General features: G+C 54.1%; 2 protein-coding genes across 2 annotated transcripts; one reads left to right on the top strand and one right to left on the bottom strand.

Moving 5' to 3' along the window:
- Positions 1-1,073: 1,073 nt before the first annotated feature.
- INSYN1 (inhibitory synaptic factor 1) lies at positions 1,074-11,137 on the top strand. The gene is given in 3 exon segments (XM_030457235.1): positions 1,074-1,253; positions 10,447-10,548; positions 10,550-11,137. Coding segments are annotated over 3 exon segments (870 nt in total).
- An 8,149-nt stretch (positions 11,138-19,286) lies between these two features.
- LOC103529825 (zona pellucida sperm-binding protein 3) lies at positions 19,287-22,076 on the bottom strand. The gene is made up of 9 exons (XM_008495318.2): positions 21,675-22,076; positions 21,124-21,242; positions 20,930-21,033; positions 20,554-20,731; positions 20,353-20,473; positions 20,168-20,259; positions 19,948-20,093; positions 19,614-19,733; positions 19,287-19,417 (listed from the first exon to the last, which is right to left on the bottom strand). Exons 1-9 carry the CDS (start codon positions 22,074-22,076, stop codon positions 19,287-19,289), a joined length of 1,413 nt encoding a protein of 470 aa, XP_008493540.2.
- Positions 22,077-23,083: the final 1,007 nt, after the last annotated feature.

Consider the following 23,083-nt stretch of genomic DNA (forward strand, 5'->3'; position numbering starts at 1 on the left):
CCTCCCCCCCAAAAGGGGTCCTCCTGGGACGTGTCCCCACCCCCCGCGGTGGGTCGTCAGCTCTGGTAATGTCTGATCCTTCCTGACAGCCACCGAAGGAAAGTGGCCCCCGGTCTCCTCCTGTGCCAGCCAAGAGCCCTGCGGGAGGAGGAAGAGGAGGATGGGGAGGAAGTAAGAAGAGGAGAAGACAAGACAAAAAAAGGGCAAGAAAGAGCTTGGGCTGGAGCCAAGGGGGGTCTGGATTGCGACAGTAAGTTCCTGAGCTGTCCATCTGTCTGTCCGTCTGTCTCTGTCTCTCTGTCTATCGATCCATCTGGCTCAGCAAGACCTCGCTGTGCCCAGTCACCAGGTCTCAAACGAGAGGGGAGGCAAAGGAGAGGGTGTAAGACCCCATCCTGGTGTTCCCCCCCCCCATGATTAGGGGGAGCTGCTGGGGAGGTCCCCAGGGGCTCGTCCTTATGCTGGGGCTGAGATGAAGGCAAGGCAAGGGCTGGCTCCCTCACATTGTCTGTCTGTCTGTCCTTGCAGGAGGGAACCCTGGACTCCCCAGGTCACCTGCACCCAACTGGGACCCCCCCACTACCACCACCCGGTGTTGGAGCTGGCGACCCCGGAGCAAGGGCCCGGCGTGGGGGGCAGCATCGCTCCCTGGGGACACCCAGCCCTGCATCCCCCTCCGTGGCCTCGGGGAGCAGGCAAGGGGTGAGCTGCTGAATTTTACCTTCCTGGGACATCCAAGGGACTATTCTTCCTCCTCCTCCTCCGGGCAGCTCTCTCCTTCACCTCTCGCCCCATGGCCACCTCATGTCTCCCCACGGCCACCGGCTGAGCTTCCTCTGCAGCGTTCCCAACTCCGCATGCTGCATCCCAACCCTGCTCCCTGCTCCAAACCAGAGCCCCCCGACCTCGGAAGGAGGCGAGCGTGTAGCTGGGACTTTCTTGGAGGCAGGGGGACGTTAAGATGTTGAAAGCTCCCCGGGCAAGAGGGGCTGTGCGGACACCAGGCCACCTGGCTAGCGGGGAGCAGGATGGACAGAGCCGCTGGGACCGGGATCCGAGGCCGGTAGGGAAGGATGGACTCCCAGACCTGCCAGGAGAGGCAGCCCAGTGACCAGCCCAGCAGCAGCAGCAATTGTAGCAGCAGCAAAAGTCATTGTGAACGGGAAAGGATCCGGAATCAGATGAAAATGGTGATCGGACAACTGGAAGGCATCCTACAGGAGCTCAAGGAGGTGGCCAAGGAGCTCCGGGAGGTAGGAAAATCCCGGCGTGCCATGGCATCCCTGCATGGGTCCTGGTAGCTGCCTGTCCCAATGTCCTTGTCCCCCTGCTTTTCCCCTGGCTCCTGGGGCTGGGCTGGGGGGAGCAGAACCAGCACAACCCCCCAAGCCCATCAGGCCCCAGGGGGAGCTGATGGGGCACAGCCCAGCTGACCTGCAAGAGGAGTTTCAAAAAGAGGAAGGAGGGAAAAAAGGACAGATTTGGTTTGCAAAATTGCTCTTGACCTTGACACAAGGGTTGCTCGGGGTCAGGAGACCACGTGGGGGGGTGGGAGAAGCACCATGGGGTCACACACCCTGGGGCTGGGGGACCTGGTGCCACCAGCACTTTGCCACAGTTTGGGATGGAGGTGAGGTGGGGGGGGTTGGGGAGTGTTTTCCCAGCATGGCCGAGTCAGTTTGGTGGGGAGATTAATATTTCTGTGGCTCAAGGGTCCAGGAGAAGGGGACCTGGATGAGGCTGGTAATTTGGGATATCTCCAGAGGAGGTGGTGGGGGAAGTGGGGGATGGAAAGCGTGCGGTAGCCTCGAGCCTGGCGTGGCAGCTTGGGGTTGTGATGGGGCAGGTGAGTGGAGCCCAGCAGGAGGCTGTTTCCAGTGGGAAACCTCATTTCCCCCAGGAATGGCAGAAATTGGTGGAGGTTTTGCTTGGAGGGCCATGATGGAGCAGCCCCACTCAGGTCAGTGGCATTTGGGTACCACTGAGAGAGCGTTGATGCGGGTGGACTGATGTCACCCTTGTGCAGATGAGGCCATGAGCAGGGAGGTGACATCTTCCAGCCTGAAGCATCCCTTGGGAGGTAGTGTCCTCCTTGTGATGGCTCTGCTTGGTCTGAGGGATTTTAGGGAAGCTATCCCACCAGGAAAGCCAGCACCAGGGGGGTATGCCCCACAACATGCCACAACACTGTCCCCTTGGGTCCCCACCAGGGCTCAACCTGGCTGTGGCATCTCTAGAGGGCTTTCAGTGTTCCCAGGGGACACTCTTTGGGAAGCAGGCTCAAAGGAGGTGGGATAACATTGGAGGGTGAAAAAGCTGAGCTGGGTGCAGCAGATCCCTGTCCTCTGAGGGACATCCAGCCACCATCCCTCCCTCCAGGGAGACTCTGGCTCTTGGGCCAGGCTGAGGGTTCATTCCCCATGAGATGATTTCTCCAGAGGGTGCTGGGAAGCACTGAGGCCTGGAGATGATTTTTCCATGGAGCTGGCACTGATGGCCTCCCAAATGGTGTCCCATAGCTGCCCTGGAAGAGGATGTGCCCTCACATCATGGGACAACATGGTGAGGTCAGTGTAGAGCCAGCCACAAAGTCCCCACCATGAACTGACTCCTAAACTCAAACTCCTCTCAACAGCTCCTACAACAGACCCATAGAACTTGCAACAATTTTAGTTGGATTTACACCAAACACCCTAAAACTCAGTACATGAACAGACTCTGGAGCTGAACCACACCAGTTCAACCAGGCTAAACTGGGCTCCCAAAGACACACAGGTCTGGTATTCCCAAGACCAGGCAGATGTTGGGCATTAGAGGCTTTGGAAATTCCACCCCTTGCCTTCTGGATTGCTGAGAGGAAGCTGGATGGGAGCAGGTTATGTGGAAATTTCTTTCAAGCTCAGCCAGAAAAGTAGGTGATAGACACCAGGCTGGCAAATTGTAAGCTTCAGGATAGTGGTGAAGGAAAAGAATTTTTATAAATGAAGCTTTTGTGGTTCTCTATGCTACATCTAGTGATGCTCTTCCTGTCCCTCATCTCCATCCAAGGAAATGGAAACAAGGCTGGGGACAGGCAGCCCTGAAGCCCCAGGCAGGGACTGGTGGCCCTGAGCCTAAATCAGCACCTGGGGGGGGGGGGTGTGTCCCAGGAGGGGCTGCTCAAGGTCATTAAACATCATTATTCCCCCCCAGAGCCCTGGCACTTGTGGTGCTGGGGTGTTTGCCAATGGAGATGCTGTGGAGGCTTTGGGAACGTCCACCCCTCCATGGCCATCTCGGCTGGGGTGGGTTGGGGCATGGGATTTGGGTGTGCTGAGGGGGGGTGGGGGGGGGGAAGAGATGTGGGCCTGATCCTGCTGCACTAGAGGTACCTGCAGAGCTGGAAAACCTTCCCTGGGTGATGCTGGACCTGGTCCTTCCAGGTTCTTCTTGTTAGAGGAGCTGAGCAGCAGGACTTTGGTCTGGAAGGAGGAGCCAGGTCATAAACACCTCAACAAAAATAACCCCTCGAGCCATCAAAATTCCTGGACCCAGAGATGAATCCAGCCCCAAGCCTACCTGCCAGCTTCAGGCACAGTCAGCCCCTGCTCACAGAAGGCTTTTCTCCCAGGTTGTCCCTTCTATGGTCCAGGATAGTGGGATGCTCCAGGAGGAGACTTCAGTGAGGGAGGAAGGGTAACCCCACTCTGCTGGCCCATCCTTGGGGATGCGATGCAGGATCAGATCCCTGTTTCCAGCTCCATCCCCAGCTCCTGGGAGCAGTTCCCACCTGAATGCTGTCATTCCAGATGTCCATTTGATGCAGGATGCTGTTTCACCAATCTCTCCACTCCCACTCTCCCTCCCCCCCCCCCTTTTTTTCCCTTTTGTGTATATAATTATCCCTCAGCACTCCCAGACAGGGCTGTATTATGTGCAGGGAAAATTATTATTAAAATCTTTGATAGAAATCACACACTGGAAGTAGAAATCAGGCAGAAGGCAGGCAGGGAAGGAGCTTCCGCCACGCTCCTCCAGCCAGCCCCTTCCTCCATGGGAAGGAGAGTGATGCCACAGGGAAGGAGATATCCCAGGAGGTCCTGGGTAGCTCCAGCACATGGCTTGGGGTGTAGTGCTGGGGCTGGAAACCATCCACAGGGTACAAGCAGTGCTGGGAAATAAAAACAAACCTCAGTGTGTCAGGGTTTAACTCTGGGCTGACAATTAACCAAATGGCAGATGCTCTGTATTAATCCCCCTCCCGTCCCTGATAAAGAAAGGAGAGAGAATAAGGGAGAGAGACTGATGGGTTGGAAACTAAACTACACAGCTTTGGTAGAGCAGTAATGATAAATAGGAAAAATGACTAAATCGATACAAATATACAGGAAAATTGATCCCAGGTTCCTCACCCCTTTCCCTCAATAACTCTCACATCCCCACTGAGGCTGCAGGGCAGCCCTGGGAAAGTCCAGGCTGGAATCCTGGGGTCAGCAGCAGTTGGGAACTGGAGGCAGGAACACACAGATTCAGGCTGGGATGGATCAGGAGCACAGGCAGAGGAAGGGATGGAATCCTCCCAGGATGCTGAAGCAAACAGGGACAGGAGAAGAAGGGGAGGCAGGAAGGGGTTGGATCCTTGTGATTCCTCAAATTTATCCTGAGGATGAGGTGTATGGGATGGTCAATTTTGGTCATTTATCTTGTCCTCTCCTTCCCAAAGGAGGGTTTCAGGTGTGACCTCTTTACTCCTTTTCTCTTTCTGGAGCACAAAATGTTCCTCAGAAGCGAGCTGTGCCCTTGGTTCTGCAGCCCATTCTCCAGCAGGAACTATAAACATCAGTGTTATCAGTCCCAGACACAGACACTGCCTGAGAAACTTGCTGTTCATTTCAACAGATACAGATACTTACAAAAGACTCAGCTGAAAGCAAAATTACAAGACAGAAAATTAGCTCTGTCCTGGCCCAACCCAGGACACAGTGCAAGATATCCATGTGCAGCCCTCTCCTCAGGGAAAAAAAAATAAAAAAAACCTCCATGGGGAATGTCCTATCACCCCTGCAGCAGCAGGGTCCATCCGTGTGGGGAAGCAGCACCAAGGGGTTCCCTCCAAGCCTTGGGCAGGAAGAAAAATCCTCCCCCCTACCCCTTGAGGAGAATAAATCCCTTACTAACATTGTCATCACTGGGTGATTAGCTGGGACTGCTGGGGACAGTTCATGGTGAGCAGGCAGCTTAATATCCCAATAACCCCATATTTGGGAGCTGTGCCTGGTGATTTCCAACTCTTTAGTGGCTGATGATGGAGCAGACGCTGCCGGGAGCTGCCGCACACTCATTTATAAAGCTCTGCTGAGGGAAGAGAGGCCCCTGCAACCCAGCTCCTCTCTGTGAGGAGCTCCAATTAATCATTTATTCCTTATTAAATATTTACTCACCTTGCTGGTGCTGGGGAAGCGGTTGGGGAGATGCGGGAAGGTCCCTGCTCCAGGGAGTTTGGTTGTGGGGTCACAGGGGCTCTGCCGGAGGCTTTGGGGTGGTTCTTTTCCCCAAGGAAGGAGGGATGGATGTTCAAGGTGATGGTGTCAGCTGCCTCTGGGATGAGGAGGGAATAGGGTTGGGGATTTTAAGCACGGGTCCCATAGCACATTCCAGCTGGAAGCAAAGGAGGATGCAGGGCCGGGTGGGTTGGATCCAGCTTGGGAAAGGAGCTGGGTGGCATGAGGAGATGCTTTGGACCCCGAAATGCACTGCTGGAGGTGCCCAGGGTGGTGGTTGGGATGAAGACTGAGCTGACAGCCCAGGGAACACATGGAGTCTGGGAGGGGTGAACAAAATTCCTGCTCCTCTCCCTGCTTTGCTCCAGGTTGGGGAAAGAGTTTCACCTCACAGGAGGGCAGCAAGGGGACAAACACACAAATTCCCTGACCCATATCCAAGCAAAACCTTCTTCTGCTTTCATCTCCCCTACCCTGGGCCCCTTCTTTGCCCAGAGGCACGCACTCTGAGCACCCATCTTCTTCTCCCATCTGCTTCAAAGGCCGAGCAGGGATGAAGGGGCCCTTAGATCCCCCCTCTTTGATCCCAGCCTCTCCCAGCTTCCTCCCCAGCCTCGGGAATATATGCAATTAGCGGCCATGAAAGCCTTTGAAGTCCCCTCTCATCCTCCCTGCCTCATCCCTCCCCTCTCCAGCAACTTCTTGAGCTTCCAGCTTGCTGGGAAACAGCCATGGCCAAAATGTGGCAGCTGGGGGCCCCAAGCCAGGAACCTTTGGGGCTGCTTTGCAGCTGATAACAAAAAAAAAAAAAAAAAGAAAAAAATAGTGTTTATAAACCAATATTGCTTCAGCTGTTCAACATCTGCCTCAGCTGGGGAGATGAACCTCCCAGTTAGGGCATCCAAGCTTTTCCTTGGGAAGCTCCTGGCCGCCAGCAGCACCCATGGGTGCAGGGGCTGGAGCACCCAGAACTCCCAGTGGGGCTGAACGATGGTAGCTGGGATTTGGGGTGGAGGTTTAGTACATTCTTGCTCCGTGCTCATTTTTCTGGAGCAGCATGAATCAGGGAGCCATCTCTCTGCCTCTCTCTAAGCTCATCACTTTGGGTGAGAGCTCAGCATCCCTTGGCCACCCAGCTCCTGCTTTCAGGGCCCTCAGGAGTAGCAGGATGAGGCCCCTTGGTGACACCACACAAGTTCCAGGGGAATTAATTTTTTTGCTCCCTGTTTTCCCCACTGCCAGATATCCCTGGTTTGACCAGGGCTCCTCTGCTGTCACCAGCAAGGTAGCACTTTGCAGCAAGGTAAAACCTAAAGGTGAGGAAGAACAGGGACACAGACACCCTCAGGCACCCCTGTGGCATCTCCAGGAGATGCTGAGGACCCCCCTGACCTGCTTGTGGGGAGAGAAAACCACCCCAGTTCTCTAGGGGTGGTGGTGAGACCATCACTAGCTCCTCACCTCAAACCACCCAACTCCAGCTCTGGTCCTTCCTCCCCAAGCCCCTCACCCCAGCTCCCCCTGCCAGCAGCCAGGGACTCCTTTAACAATCTCTGACAACCTGCCTCAGGGAGGAGAGAAAAGGGCCCAAATCCTGCTGCCCATTTCAATCCTCAGCAAGTACCAAGTGTCCCAGAGGTATTTAACACATCACCACTCCCCCTTGCAAATGGAAAGCCCTCCTAAAAATAGCCCCACATGAGGCACCACTGATGTGACACTAATCCCCTGTGCTGGGGGGAGGACCAGGATGCTCCTTCCTCTCACCTGAAGCACAGTGGGGCCCTTTAATGAGGAAAATCCAGCTGGGAACTCAGGGAGATGCTTGCCCTGAGCCTGATGCTGGGAGCATTGAGCCTGGGGGGAGCAGAGGGCAGCTCATTTCAGCCCCAATTTTCAGCAGAATCATTCTCTACCTTATAAAAAAATAATAATAGCTGGGTGTTTCCCAGAGACAGCAATTCTCCTGCCCTTTTTCCTAATTCTTTCTTGCTACCAAAAAAAGAAAAGGTCTCTCTCTCTCTCCTTTCTGCCCCCACCTCCCCTCTCCCTTTTCTTCAATTTTTCACCCCATCTCCTTCCAAAAGAAGAGAGAGAAGGGGGAAAGAAAACCAAAATACAACACAACAAAAAAGCCTGGTGGGGATTGGGAAGAGAAGCAATTGCTTGGTGTAACTTCAAGATTTTCTCAGGGATTGCTGGTGCAGATGCTCCCAAGTTGCCTCCAGCACCCTTCAAAGCCAAAGTCTGAAGGATGGACGAGTCCCCTCCCCGCAGGTCCTGCGTGGGCAAGGAGGCAGGAAAAATAAATCAGAGATGCTGGGTGAGGAGCTTAGCTGGAGCTAAGCCTTCTGCTACCTGTGATGAGGATCATTCAGCTCACTGTCCTCAGTGCCCTCCTGCTTTGGGGACTCAGAGCCCCTCCAGGTGACAGTGACACATTGTAGGTTCATCCCCAAGGCAGGACTAGGAACTTTTACCTTCAGGAGGTTCATCCAGGAGAGCAGCCACACATGGAGTGAGGGACAGGCCCCCATCCAGCTTCCAGGTTGAGCTTTTATGGGCCAGGAGTGAGGTGGGCATCCCAGGTGGGGCTGATGGAGGCCATTAAGGTTCATTAAGCACCCATCACCGTGGCCTCAGCTCTGGTGGTGGGAACCCTCCTCTCATTTCCAACCCAAGTTTCATGTAAGCTTCACTACACCCTTTTTCCCCCCCCCCCCCCCCCCCCCAGCAAGGTGATTTTTTTTAGCAGCCAGCATGTCTGACAAACTCCCAGGCAGTGATCCCCAGCCCTTCAGCCTCCATTTGCCTGGTGACACCAACTGGTCCCATCTCAGAATGGGGCTCCCTGTCCCTGGGAGCTCCCCAGTCACTCTGCTCCCCGTTTGTACCCACACATCCAGCTCCATCACTCTCACCCCAACTGTACTGGACCTCTGTGTCCATCAGGATTGTGTCCCTATGGAGGGGACTCTATTTAGTCCTCCAGAGATGCTCATCCAGGTTGTCCCACAGCATTTGGTGGCCTGAGGAAGAGTCCTCACTGCCTCCTCATCTTCCATGAGTGCCTTGCAAGGGGCCTGCCCTCCTCAGCTGGGATTTCTAAGGCATTTTTACTGATTTCTGGTGTTGACAGGGACCTCTGCACAGCTTGCAAAGTGATGCAGAGACCCAGGGCAATCTGCCACCCTGACAGCACCTTCAGGTGGCCTGATCTGAGCCACCCAGCACAAGGATAGGATGGGGTGTCTGAGCTCAAGGCCTCAGTTTCCCCTGGCAGAAGTGCTCACGGAAGTGGAGCTATGAGATAGCAGCAGCAGAAACATGACAGAGGCATTCTGTGATTAATTATTCTTCGTGGATGAGGAGGTCCCACACCTGTTCCTGAGTGGGGGGACTGGTGGAGATACATGAAGGCCTCTTCTTGGTGGCATGAGGAGAAGGAAACTAAATGTGTCTGGCAAGATATTGCCCATTGATTTGTTTTCCCTCTGGTATTTTGTGGCTGATTTCCACCAGTAGAGGATGGATGACAGAGCAGGAGAAGGAAAAAGCTGGGGAGAGAAAGGCAATAATGCAAAATAGTAAAAAAAAAATATATTGTGGATGGATAAACCATATGGGAAAATCCCAGTGGTTTTTTTTTGGTGGTTTTTTTTCACTCCCAAATGCCCTGAGTCTGGGATGGGGGGGGCATGGAGCAGTGAGAGGGACACAGCCCTGGGGTGCTGGGGGTGCTGATGCCCACAGATGGCCATGATGGGGAGGAGGGGAGAAAAAACCCCACATCGACTGGGTGCACAATTGGGTATGTAGGGTGTTGAGGGGTTCCCCCTAATCCCTCCCCACACACTTGTCTGCCACTGCCCACCCCCTTCTTGTCAGCGCTGGGGCTGGCCAGGCCCTCTTCCAGCTCCTCCGGAGTTGGGGGATGGAGGTGAACCAGGAACCTGCCAAAAATCTGCACTTCACACTGCTACTGAGCTGCATTGTCACGTAGTGCTCTGCCTCCTACACAGAATAAAGCCCCCCACCCCCCCTTCACACATCTATACTGACAGAAACAGCAGCCAAGAAACAACCACAAGGCTCCCAGAGACACCATGATGGCTCCAGCCAGATGCTGGGGTGGGGTTGGGGTGGCCTGGGCAGGATTAGTGCTGTGCTTGGTGCTGGGAAGCTGTTGAGCTGGATGAGATGAAAGATTTGAAGGGGGGTGATGAGCCTCTTGCATCCAAAAACCTCATCGAGGTCATTAGATGGAGACCACAGCCTGTGGAAGCCATGGAAGTTCCATCCTTCCACCCTTCCAGCCCCACCCAGGCCATTGCATCTGTTATTTTTAATTTTTTAAGGGCTTGTTTCATCCATGCCTCACGTGGGGTGTGTCCCCTGTGGCATGGTGGGGCCACATCCCTGTCCCCAAGCTAACACAGGTCTTGTACTCAGCCCCTTCCAAGAGATGGAGGAGTGGGGACAGAGCCAGCCACCACCCAAGCCAGGCAGGGGGTGACAGCACTGTCCCTGCAGACCCCACCTCCCCGTGCTGCTCTGTATTTTGTCACGCGGGGCACATTTTGTCACCTGGGGGCACATTCCACTCCCTGCCTCAGTTTCTCCACCTGCAGGTTTTGCCTTTTTCAGGGGGAAGGGGTGACGGTTGCTGGTGGCTCCTCAGAGATGGGTGCAAGGGCCCAAGACACACCCCAGGCATGGGGAGCTGAGGTGAAACTCAGTGTCCAGTGACAGGGCAGACCCTGGGAAGGGCCAGGTCGAGCACCCAGGGGCACCTGAGGCCACCAGGTGGGTGTCAGTCCCTGCCGAGGCACTGCCAGACCTTGCAACTCGTGGCGCTGGTGATGCCAGGGGAAATGGCAGAGGTTTGGGGATGCGGTGGTAAAAAAACGGAAAGCTCCGGGGCGGGTGCTCCCCCCTGCCCGTCCCTCTGTCCCTCTGTCCCCAGGTGGTGAGCCAGATTGACCGCCTGACATCCGACTTCGAGTTCGAGCTGGAGCCGGACGACTGGACCACTGCGACAGCCAGCAGCTCCTCCAGCAGCGAGAAGGGGGGGGGGCACCTTCGAGCTGGGACCCCTGGACTTCACCACCTCCGACATCCTCTCTGACAGTTGGGAATTCTGCTCCTTCCTGGATGCTTCCACCCCCTCCGACCCAGGCGACGGAGCGGAGCCCCCCCGGCCGCACCCGCAGCCCCCCCCGCCTCGCCAGCCCGATTACCGGCTGATGAACGGGGGGATCCCCATCGCCAACGGGCCCCGGGAGGGGGGGACCCCGGATTCATCCAGCGAGGAAGCCTTCGGGCCACCAACCAGCCAGAAGGTCCCCTCAGCCCGCCCGCCCGGCACTCGGGAACGGGTGCGGTTCAGCGACAAAGTTCTGTACCACGCCCTGTGCTGCGACGACGACCGGGAGGGTGACAACGAGGCGGTGTCCCCCGGGGAGGGTGGCCCCGAGGAGACCGGCAGGAAGGTGGCGGCGGGGCCACCCCCCAGACGTGCTGGAGGCAGCGGGGGGACGGGAGCCCCGGGCCGGAGGCTGACGAGGAACAGCAGCACCCAGACCGTGGCGGATAAGAGCACCCAGACGGTGCTGCCTTACGTCCCCCCCAGGCAAAGAATCCACAATAAAAACTGAGACCGGCTCCGGGCCGAGGAATCGGGGAGGGTGGGGGAATGGTGGGAGGGAGAGGAAAAAAAAAATTATATATATATATAAATATATATATATAAATATATATTTAAATAAATCGATACTACTAATAAAACCAACATGAAAAGGTGGCAAAGAAGACAAATGTTCCAACTACCTACCCGTCATTATCGAGGCTCAGGGAAATTTTAAATTGGTTTTTTAGGGTTTTTTGTTTGGGTTTTTTTTTTTTTTTGTTGGTTTTTGGTTTTTTAGGGTTTTTTGGGTTTTTTTGGTTTGGTTTTTTTTTTTTTTTTTTTTTGGACAGAAGCTTCAGATAAATAAACTGTCCATCGTAACAGCAATAACATATATATATATGTATATATGTACCAGGAGGGGAAGGGGAGAACCAGCACATCTGAGGCCATACCCTGAGGACAGATGGGGACTTGGGGATGCTGAGGGAGGGGTTGAGGTGAAGGTGAATGTCCCTGCTTGGGACATTTTATCCCTTAAGAAGAAATGGTGTAATCTGCTTTGTCACAACTGATGTCACCAGAGCAGGGATGTCACCTGAGCTTTCACCTCCCTGGCTGGCAAAAGGCCCAAGAAAGGGGTTTGCAAAGAGCCAAACAACAGCAGTGCCAAGGAGTTGGGGTAGGGACCCCTCACCCCAGTTTCCATTCTTTACACCATGGCCAGGGGAAATTTTAGTGATCTCAAAGGCTGAACTGGATGTAGGCACTGGATGGGCACCTGCTTCAGGTTTTGCATTTCAAAAGCCACGGCCCCGACCTGGGGGAAAAGAAAAAAAAAAAAAAAAAAGGAAAGAAGTGGATTTGTTCTATAAAAATGAAAGAATCTGAGTCCCCACATCCACCCCCAGAATTCTTGTTGGCTTCATGGTTTTGCTGAAGCCTTCAGCCTCCAAAGGGAGGCCCCATGTCCTCCCCATAGATGCATTTTCCCACCCCAGCCTTCCAGCCCTGTTGTTTTTTGGGGTTTTTTCCAAGCCTGGTATCAAAACACCTACCCTCTTGACTCCTTTTTCAAATCCGAGCCAGAGAAGCTGTTTCCAGCCTTTTCCCAGTGCCACCCCAGAGCTGGGACCCTCGCTGCCACCCAGTGTCACCACCACAGGGGAGAGATTCCCACGGGAAAGGCTCCAGAGAGGAAGTGACCATGTTCAAAACTCTCTGATTCCACCCCAAGTCGCAGCAGGAGAAAAGCCTTTCACCCAAATTACATTAAATTATTACTTTTTAAAATGTATTTTTAGGACCCAAGGGCCATGGCATCACCTGAAGATCCAACATGTCCCCATCATGTGCAGCTCCTAGGTGGGTTTGGGATCTCCATCCTTGGACAAAGCCAGGGTAGGGAAGTGTCTGGCAAAGCAAACCACAGCAAAAATGCTCCTAATGCATCATCTTCCTCTACCCCAAGGGCTGGGACCCTGAGGGGAAGATCAGCCCAGGTTTTGTCACAAGGAAGGGTGGGATGTCCCCATCTCACCTGTCAGAGAGGGGACAGCCAAGGTCCCCTGGCAGCAGGAGACACAGGATGAGACAACTCCTCTCTGCTGGTCACTTGTTTATTTTTCAGAGCTTTATTTGGGCTATGGTAACTCCAGGAAGAGCATGAGGCAAAATTCAGAGCTGCAGGAAAAGCTGCTTTTCCACTGAGCAGGATTTGGGGGGAGGCCACATGGCCAGCAGGCCCGGGATGAGCTGCAAAAGCAGCTGGAGGGGAAACTGAGGCACGGAGGGGGATGCAAAGCTCCAACTCCCACACAGCACAGGGCAAAGCCTCTCACCTTGAGGCTGAGGATTTCAAACCAATTGCTGCAGCTGGAGCCCTGCAGACAAGGGTAAAGAGCTTCTCCCTTCTGTTTTTATTAGGAATTAATTTATGGCCCTGCAGGTTTCATTTCATGCTCCCCGATAAATCCAAGCGAGGGTGGCAGTAAGGGCTGGATTAACCTCAAGGACCCAGAGATGGAAAAATCTCCATAAATACGGGGTCAACAGAGCCAGGGGCAGCTCCTCTGCTCCCCTTTGCTGGGGGTGAGGGGGAAGAAAAGGCAGCTCTGGCAGATGGGGAACCACCACAGATGTCCTTGCTGGTCCTCTGCACACTCAGAGGGGGTTTGGCTTTTATTTAGTTGGAAAAGCTGCTGGTTTGGGGTTTGTTTTGGGGTGTTTTTAAAGGGTAAAATTCAAGAGGATGGGAATGATTATTAAGACAAATAGTGAGAAAGCATTCAAGCTGGTAAAAATGGCTTGGCTACACCAGGAACAAAGTGATTAATGATGTTATTAATTGCACCACCAACCTCATTATTAATGAGGTTGAATTAATGGACTTTGCTCTTGCAGGGACAAGATCCAACTCATCAGGGTCAGTCCGTGGGCATGGGGAGGGTGATGGGGGGTGCAGCAGGAGCTGGACTTGGAAGGAAACTTGTCTTTGTCATGCCACTAAATAATAACAAATTAATGAGCCTTTTCCCCACAGCATCCTGGTAATGTCCATGTCCTCCATTCCCAGTCCCTCCCTGTCCCCAGAAAACTCTTCAGGAACACCTGGAACAGCAACCAGAGAGGAACCAGAAAGAGCAAAGCCCTTGTGTTTCCTTCAAGAAGCAATAAAGAAACCATCAGTGAATGAAATGAGGACAGGGCCTGGCCAGTGACCCAGAACTGGAGGTTCCTCTGCCATGCACCCAGCTGGTTTCTTGGCCAGGAAGGGATGCTTGGTGGCTGCTTTGCCTGAAGCCAGGGCTTGATGGAGTTTAAAGCAGAATTTCAGCTTCTCCTTTGACTCCTCCAGCTCTGACCCACCCCTCAGCTCCTATTTGGGTTGACCTGAATTATGAGAGACTCTGCTGAGCTCTGTGTTTTGAAGGAACTCTTCTGAGATCACCCAATCCCTCTGACACACCAAATCCCTCTGGAAAGTTGTCCACATCCCCACCTCAGGATCAGCTGTCTCACTCCAGCTCTCTTCAGCAAGGGCTGAAAATAGACCCCGACTGCCTGGGGACTTCACTTCTGAGCTCACTGCCATGAAAAGCAGCCAAGTGGAGAAGGGGGAGATTTTCAAGCCTAAGGAAGAGCTCCAGTTCAGGGCTGTGCTTTGGGAAGGTTGGTTCTCCAGGGAAGAGGAGCCCAGACTGCACCCATGGGTGGCTGCCCTCAACACCCAGGAAGCCAAACTCTAAATTGCCCCCATACACAGCTGCATCAGCTTTACCCAAATCTCTTCTGATTTGCTCTCCCCCCACAGAGCTGGGCTTTATTTTTCACAGCCTGGCCTGGGACCAGGCTCCAATCAGCTGGGAAAACATCCCTGGATTTTAGCTGCAGCTTGGGGTAGGCTGGAAGATAAATGTTTTGGTTTAGGAGGGAGGGGCTGTGCCTCCTGCCTCAGCTCATGTACAGCATCTTGTTTCCTTTGTTCCTCATTTTTCCACAGCTGAAATACTGCAAGTGATGGAGAGGGGCTTGGTGCCAAGAGGCTTCTTTGGAGCTGCAAGAGGAGCCTTCAGCCTCCCCTTCCAACCTTCTGGAACTGGAAACATCCACATCCACCTGCCAGGGGCTCACCAAAGCCTCCTCATCCTCACCTCTCCAGGCAGGAGGATCAAACTCCACTGGGAGAAAAGAATCGTCCCCAAAAAGCTGATCCCCAACATCTGTATTCCCCAGCTTGGTTTTGCTCCACGGTGAAGCAAGCTGAGGGTCACCTTCTCCCCATCTCTGCTTATCTCCAGCCTCAGAGCTGGATAACTCACTGATGGCTCTTATCTCCTCACAAAAAAATAATAAATAAATAAAAAGATGAGGAGGCAAGGAGGTTTGCAGGCAGCTGAGTGCATCCCTGCTGCACACAGCACCCCAAACCCATGCCCAGCCCCAACCCTCTCCTGCAGCCCTTTGCCTCCCTAGCCCAGGGGACTCCCAGCAGAGGAGAATCAGGGGTTCAAGGCTCCCCCTGAGCTACAAATCAGGACACTGAGAGCCTCAGCCCAGTTTATGGAGTTCCCTCTGCTGCAACTTGACACCCACACCCTACCCAGAGCCTCTTCTCCCCTGCTCCTCTCCAGGCTCTGCCAGCCAAGCCCTCCTGGCAGCCATGTGTTGGAGATGGATAAGCCCAGCCCAGACAGACATGGGGCTGAGAGGGGTGCTCGTGGCTCTGGAATGCTAATTAATCCTCATTTGCACTTGGTGCTTGCCAATTGGTAATTTCACAGCTTGCTGGAGGCCTCCAGAGTGTAGGATGATGGCTGCAGCTTCCCCCTGCTCCTAGACAGAGGGGTGAGCTCCAACCTCCTCCAGGGCTGATACCCAAGGATGGAGCTGTGTCAGCTGGAGGGACCCTCCTGCTCTGCCAGGAGGAGGGAATAATAAACATGGAGAGGTGGGATGGATACCCAGCAGCTGAAAGGAGCCTTCACCCCACCCTCAGCAAGAGGGCGAGGGGGAAAAGTAAGAAAGGGTGGGAAGGGGGGAAAAAGAAAGAAAGGGTGGGAAGGGGGCAAAAAGAAAGAAAGGGGGCAAAAAGAAAGGGGGGGAAGGGGGAAAAAGAAAGGGGGGGAAGGGGGGGAAAAGAAAGGGGGAAAAGGGGGAAAAAAAGAAAGGAGGGAAAAAGGGGGGAAGAGGGGGAAAGAGGGGGGAAAAAGAAGGGTGTGGAGGGGAAAAAAGAAGGGTGTGGAGGGGAAAAAAGAAGGGTGTGGAGGGGAAAAAAGAAGGGTGTGGAGGGGGAAAAAAGAAGGGTGTGGAGGGGAAAAGCTCAGGCAAGGTGGGGAGGATGCAGCAGGTCCAAGGCAAGGTGAGAAGGAGGCTGCGGGCAGCACCTCTGCTGGGGAGCAACAAAGCTTGAGCAGGGACCTGCAACCCCAGGCTGAGCTTCCCTGGGCTCCTGGCACCCCCAGAGTGTGGGGCATTTGACCCCCCTAATGCCAGACACAGGAGGCCAGAGCTGGGGTGAGGGGCTCTGCCTGCTCCACCACCCACTCCTCCCGTGGCCGCCGTGCCCACGGCTCAGCCCCCCTGGCACAGGGACATGACCCCCCCTCACCCCACGGGCTCTGCTGGGTGCTCTCCCACCACTGGGTGGCAGTGGGAACACACGGATGCCACACGCCACGCGCCCTGCTGCCCCTCTCCAGCCACCCCTGCCGCCGTGTGACGTCACATGCGGGGGCAATGATGTCATCACACCCTGCTTCGGGGGGGGACACACGGGGACGCAGCAGCTCCAGCCTGAGAGCATCAGCCCCCTAAAATCCACCCAGAAAAGGCGAATTTGAGACAAAAATCCCTTTGTATCTCCATCTCCTGGAGGCAGCAGCCTCTGGATCTTGCCTTGACCCCCCAGGACAAGGGTGCTTGGCTGGAACAACCCCCCCAGTTTGGAAGGGGGCACCCTCCAGAAGCACCCCAGAGCCCTGGGTTCCAGCTTTGCCTTTTTGTAACCCAGCCCTGCTGGAGGAGCCCTGGGGGGACTTGTAAGACAAGGGATGACATGCTTGATGGGACTTCTTAATTAGCTCTCACTAAACCAAAATGTACCGGGGCTCCCCTGGCAGAACAGCGTCAGGCAAAACATTAATCACGCTCCAAATAAATAATTAAAACGCTAAAGCTCTTTGAAAGGGGAGGAAAAAAAAAAAAAAACAAACCCACCAAACCACAAAGACAAGAGAGAAAAAAAATCAAAGGCTGTGGCACCAGCCCATAATAAGCAGCACTGCTGGTAGGTCCTGCCATGCCCCAAGGAGCAGAGCTCTGTCCCCAAGGCCACCTGAGCCAGGTGGAACCCAAGGTGTTCATTGGAATCTGTTCTCAAAGTCCCAGAATGCTTCAAGTTGAGGTTGGGGTGAGCTGGAGTGAGGGAATGACATCCCCAGCTCAGTTTGGGGTTAAAACTCATCCCAACGAGCTCCCACAGCTGCAAAAAAAAAAATATAAAAATATAATTCTATCCCCCCTGGTTGGATGCAGGAGCATGGGATGCCACCCATGGTTCATCAGCCCTGGGTCACTTCTGAAGCTCAGGCTCCAGCAAGCACCAGATAGAGGGTGGGAAAAACCTGCTCCCCCAGCACTTCAGAGACACTTTGGGGAGAAAAACAACAATAAAAATAAGAGGCTTGCAAGAAGCAAGCTCTCCCTCCCCAGCTCAGCTCGAGTAGGGATGATTACTCAGTGTAAGCAACACTGAGCTTCAATTATGCATGAAGCCATTTGCATCAAGGAATAGGATTGAGGCAGAGCTGTCTGCTCCCTCCTGACCCCACAAGCAGGAGGGGGGGGGAAGGCTCCTTGGGACTACACATCCCCCCCCTCCCTCCTCACCTCAGCCTTGGCCAGAGCAAATGCAAGGGAGGAAATAAAATTGAAAGGCAAAAACACAAGGGGCTGCAGAGCAGAATTGTCCCCTGCACACCCAAAGCCACTTGGGTGCCAAGTGTCACCAGTGCTCTGCTTTTTTCTTACTTTTCCTCCAAGTTTTTTATTAAAGAATAAACTCTATTTCTGGATAAACTAAGGTGGGGCTGTGGGGGGAGCTGCTCTCCTTGCTCCACCCCTGAGCCCTCAGTTGATGAGGTGTTTAATACCCCAGACATCTTTTTATTTAGCTCCTTGTTCTCCTCCATTTAGGGCTGGGATGTGACTAAGGATGGGGTGACCCTGTAGCCCTTGGATGTGGCCACCTGGAGATTGCCCAGGAGCAGCTGATGGGTTTCCCTGAAACCTCTGACCCTCCTCTTCCTCCCAGCACAGGATACCCCAGGGTACAAAGCTGGCTGGGAACGAAGAACTCCAATAAAACTCTTTATTATATTAATATTTGCTGGCAATGAAGCTAGCTAGCCCTTAGAGCTCCAATCAAATTAGGGAAGCTATAATGAACAAGAAGTGGTGCATTAATTCATTAGCTGGGAATTACACTGAATTATCTGGGCAAATACAGCAAAACTTTAATTTACTGGGGATGTTTTCAAATGGCTTTTGCTCCTTTGTCCCCATCTACACCACCATGAGTTTTTACTGGCAGCAAGAATGAGAAGGGAGTTAACTCCAGCTTCTTAGAGAAAGGCTTTTTTTTTAATCTTAGATGGTAATAAACTCCCAAAATTTTCCTTTTTGGCTCCTTCTCAAGGTCTGCACAAGGGAAATGGAGGTTATTTCCAATAGACAGGTACTCAGGAAACCCCTTCACAGGGAAAACTCCACCAGCAGAATGCCAAGGCTTAGACCAAGACACCCTGGTCACCTGGCACAATGAAGATGATCCCAAAGATCACCACCAGGCAGCACCTCCAAGCACCCAGCCATGGGATGAGGGAATTCTGCAGCCTCCAGCTTGGCCTGGGGGTGAGAGCTGCTCTCAGGGTGTCCCCTGCAGCCCAGGGCAAGCAAACCACTTCTGAGGAACATCTGCATTACTCAAGAGCCTGGGAAATAGAGCTGGTGTTTAAACTCACCCCCCCTCCCCCCCAAGGAGCTGAGACACCAAGAGCTCACCCCCAGCTTGAATTCCCCCAGGCACAAGACACCTCAAGCCTTCAGCAGCCTGACCCAAGGGATCAGGACAAACCCACATTGCATAGGATGGAAAGCCACAATCAAAAACAAAATTTAAGGCCCACCTTCTGCATATTGACTCAGGTTCTCCAGCATCACCCCTGCCTGTGAGCAGCAATCAGGACTCCTAGAGCCAGGAACCCATCTGGCACCTCTCAGTTTACATTTGCCTGAAATGTAGGAGCCAGCCCTTTCTTGCAGGCAGTATTTAGGATTCCTTGCTGTCAAGGCAAAGCATCACCTGTGAAGCCCAGAGCTGTGGGCTGAGCCCCAACAGCAGCCCTGAGCATGTGGAAAGTCCTCTCTTGCAGAGAAGCACCTTCCCCCTCCAACTGCTGTGGCTTGGGAGGTGCTTTCAGGCAGCAGCAGCTGTCCAGGCATCTTTGGTCCCACCACTGGTTCTTTGGTGGCTTCCCAAGGAGCTGAGGTCACCCCTGGAGGTGTTTTACCTGGCAGAGGCTGCAGAAGCAAAGCCCTGTCTCCCATCTCAGAGCATCTCCCTCCTCACAGGGGATGAGGAGAGACAAATATTTCTCTTTATTAGTGTCAGGGAGTTACAATGACACTCCAGGAAGACAGCTACACTTTTGGCACACAAAAACCAGCCCAAGGGCAGTTAAAGTCAGCAGAGTGGCCACCACCAGCAGGGCAACTGGGACCAGCAGAGGAAGCCCTTCAGCAGCACCTGTAAGGGACAGGAGTCACTTAGCAGACATTTAATGGCTTTCCATCTGAACTTTAAGAAGTCCCCACCAGACCACCTTTTGGGGATTATCCTAGAAGCTCTCTGCCCAGGAGTGAACCCCTGGAGGCTTCATGAAGAGGTGAACCTGGAATCCCCTTCAGCGGAGAAGTGAAGGTGCAGCAGAAGGCACACATACCCTGCAAGGTCTCCTGTGCTGGGGCCAGACCTCCCAAGGAACTCTGTAATCCCCGAGCTGGATCAAGAATTAACAGTGGTCCAACAGAGACTTCAGCCTCAGTTGCCCTCAGAGGCCCACCTAGAGAAGAGATGGAGCTCAGCTGAGGCAGCTCCTGCTCAGCCTGGATCTCAGGGTGGCCCCCCAGGAGTTTCCAGTAGCTTTACACAGGACACATGATTCATACTCAAGGACTTTGAAGGCAAGATGAATCTTAAGATGCATTTGCTGAAGATCTTGCAGCACCTTGGTCACCACAAGAGGTGGACTGAGATTTTGGGCCCCAAAGCCTTACCATGCTTGGAAGGGACCCCTCTTTTCAGACGCCTCCCTGTCCATCGGGCTGCAGGATTCATTCTCCAGGAGTATCCTGCAGAGGTCAGACAGTTGCCTGTCTCACAGCAGCTGCAGATGTCCCCGGTACCTTCCACAGGAGCCCAGCTGAAAAGAGAATTACCTGTAAAGCTCTGCTCCAGGCTGGGCCCCCTCCCTCCCTCCCTACCCCAGCTCCTCACAGGCTGCTGGCTCTGTTGAAGGAACAAGCCTTGTTCAATGGACCTGGGGCTTGGTCAGCTGGGGAGACCTTCAGGTGGCAGGTGATGTAGATCTGGAAGAGAAATGAAACCAACATCCAAGGTTAATAAATTTGTTCCTGAGCTTTGAGGGCACTGAAGGAAGAGGGGTGGGCACCACATCTCACCAGGTTTCTGTCATCTCCTGCAAACTTGAACGCATCAACCACAAACTGCAGGGTTTCCTGCCTTGGCCTTGGAGAGATGAAGGCTGAAGTGCTGTCATCTGATCTCCCATCCACCAAGCACCTGGGCAAGAGGCAGAGATCAGGGACATCCCAGCCAGCTACACCAGGCCCACCCCAGGGAGCAGAGAGAGCATCCCTTACCCACTGAGGCTGATCAGGGAGTATCGGGGAGAGGAGCTCCTGTCTGGGCTCAGAGTAGCAACACAGTCATCCACAAAAAGCCTGAGGGGTACATGGCCCCCAGAAGCAACATCAGCCTGGATGTGGAGCCTTTCACCCAGCTGGAAGCCATTGGAGAGTCTCTCAGTGCTCCAATCATCTGGAAGGCAAAGTCAAAGTCACAGCTCAGGGGGAGAAGAACACCTTGCACGAGGGACCTCTGAACTGAGACCCAGGTCACTTCTGCCACATTTGGGGGTTTTTGGATAGATTATGGCTGTTTGGGCCCTCAGCATGTGGCCAAGGGCTGGCAGGAGCAAGGAGCTGAGGGAATTGGGGCTGCCAGGTCTGTACCCACCATTCATCAGGCGCAGGGAGAACATCAGCTTCTCCTCAGCTGACAGCGTGGAGTGGAAGGGAGCCCAGGTGGGCTGGATGGCCTTACTGCTCACGTTGCTCTTCCTAAATGGAAGATAAGGATGTTAAAGATCCCAAAGATGCCACCATTTCTTCAGGTCCATAGGAGCAGAGAAGCAGCCCCCAGGCGCTCACCTGGGATAGTGACACTCGATAGGAACCACTGCTGCATTGGTCCTCACAATGACCAGGTTGCCAGAAGGAGTAGGTTTGTAGGACAAACTTGTTTTGTAGATCAAGGAGTCTGGGGTCAGCTGGAAGGGACATTTGGGAGAGCTGATGAGGCTGTAAAACAAACCAGTCCTACCCCCAGGGGGTTACCTGTGGCACACCAGCTCCAGGCAGCCCTTCTGCTCTCCTGCTGAGGAGGGCAGCAAGCCCCTTTCCCTCCCTTCACCTCACCTAGGGCTTGGGGACAGTCCCCATACTCCAAAAGTCAGCTCAGCTATGGCCATACCACCTCCCACAGGAGAGGTGCTGCCCCTCCTCACCTCAAACCCTGGCATCACCGTCACCAGATCATTTCTAAGACCTTTGCCAAGATGAATTCAGCAAATTCAGCAGCATGAGAGCCCAATACCCCACAGTAATCCCCATTTACCCCCCACCCAGAGCTGCTCCAAGCCCAGACAAGGTCCTCCATCCCCAGAGAGGGAGCAGCCCCTCACCCTGGTGTCCCACCTCACCTCCAGAGTGCTGCCACACTCATGCAGCCCAGCCAGGAAGGTGACAGTGTTCTCAGCAGCATCTTGGGCCACGGGCAGGCAAGCAGCTGAGCCCAGGCTCAGGTCTGCAGCCCTGACCAAATGGCCTGTCCCAAAAAGGTCCCTGTGGACCGTGACCATCACCTGAGCCTCCTGGCACTGCACAGCCACGGGGTGCAGAGGGGCTGCAGCCTGGAGCTGGGAAATATCCACCCACGCCCAGGGCTGGGAAAAGGAAGGCACCTGAAGCCAACTCCAAGAGGAGTCTCCCCGACCCCTCAAAACCCCTGAATCCCTTTGAGAGACACCCCAGGGGCTGTAAGACATCACTCCAGCCAGCAGCCAGGGGAAGAGCACAACACCCAAACTGCCTCCAGACCCCATCCTGACCCCAAAAGAACCAGCTCATGGAGAGGCTGTTGCTCAGGAACCTTTTATAGCAGCTCTCCCAGCTCAGGTAGGGCACACCTGGGGCTGCAGGCAGGGCCCCCACCCAGCCAGGAGCAGCTGAGGATAATGGGACCCAGCTGGACCACCTCTTGGGGCATGGAGGATGAATTTCCCTGGAAACTGCCCTGCAGGGGTATGTCCTCCAGGAGGACATGTCCTTCTGTCTGGCCTCTGGGGGTTGGCATCAGCCTCTGCCACCTCAAAGGTCATTTTGGCCACCAACATGAGAGGGCTCAGTCAGGTCCCCACAAGCTTTCCTGCACTCATCTCCCCCCAGCAGCAGCAGTTCCCCAAAACTCAGATCCTGAAGCACCACTTGAAGTGGAGCATTTAGGAATGGAGAGGACTTCCTACTGGAAAAGCCACCTGGGCTCTGGCCTGGCTGTCCTGGCAATCTGGGGGGGTTTCACACTCAGATTCCTGGGGATCTGCTCTGGGAAATCGTGTGCTGAGTACTGGAGGCACCAGAACTGACTCATGTGCAGAGAAAGCAGAGGTACAAAAGCTGATCTTCCCATCACAGCAGCTGAGAAGTGAATGGCAGGCGTAATCAAGGCATTAATTGGCCCTCACATGTTAATTATGCTAATTAGCACAGCTGCTTGTGTGGAGGGTGTGATGACTAAACAACCCCCCAGGAGCTGGATGGAGAGGTTGGGACGCACCCAGAGGGGCTTCCAGCAGGGGCAGGGCCTGCTGAGGGGCTCTCCCCAAAACAGGAGTGATGCCCTGGGCACCTTTTGCTCCTCAGTGGTGCAGCCAGGAGGGTTAAAAACCCTAAACCTAAAAAACCTAAAAGGTTGTCTTGATGGTGTGGGGTTTCTGGCTGAAGCATCTTCCTCTTGGTCAAGGAGCTGGGGGTGGCTTTGGGGTGGGGTGGGGGGAGACCCTTTGCTTTTTGGGGAGACTGCAGGATGAGCAGGGGGTACACCCAAAGTCCT

Source organism: Calypte anna, chromosome 10 (assembly GCF_003957555.1).
Source record: "Calypte anna isolate BGI_N300 chromosome 10, bCalAnn1_v1.p, whole genome shotgun sequence".
In the NCBI taxonomy this organism is placed as follows: domain Eukaryota; kingdom Metazoa; phylum Chordata; class Aves; order Apodiformes; family Trochilidae; genus Calypte; species Calypte anna.

Coding starts and splice junctions, on each gene's coding strand:
- LOC103529825 (XM_008495318.2), bottom strand. CDS start 22,076: ATGGGGTCTGGAGGCAGTTTGGGTGTTGTGCTCTTCCCCTGGCTGCTG. Junction 20,260..20,352: donor CAGGAGATGACAGAAACCTG/GTGAGATGTGGT, acceptor TTTCTCTTCCAG/ATCTACATCACCTGCCACCT. Junction 19,418..19,613: donor AGCACAGGAGACCTTGCAGG/GTATGTGTGCCT, acceptor TGTCCCTTACAG/GTGCTGCTGAAGGGCTTCCT.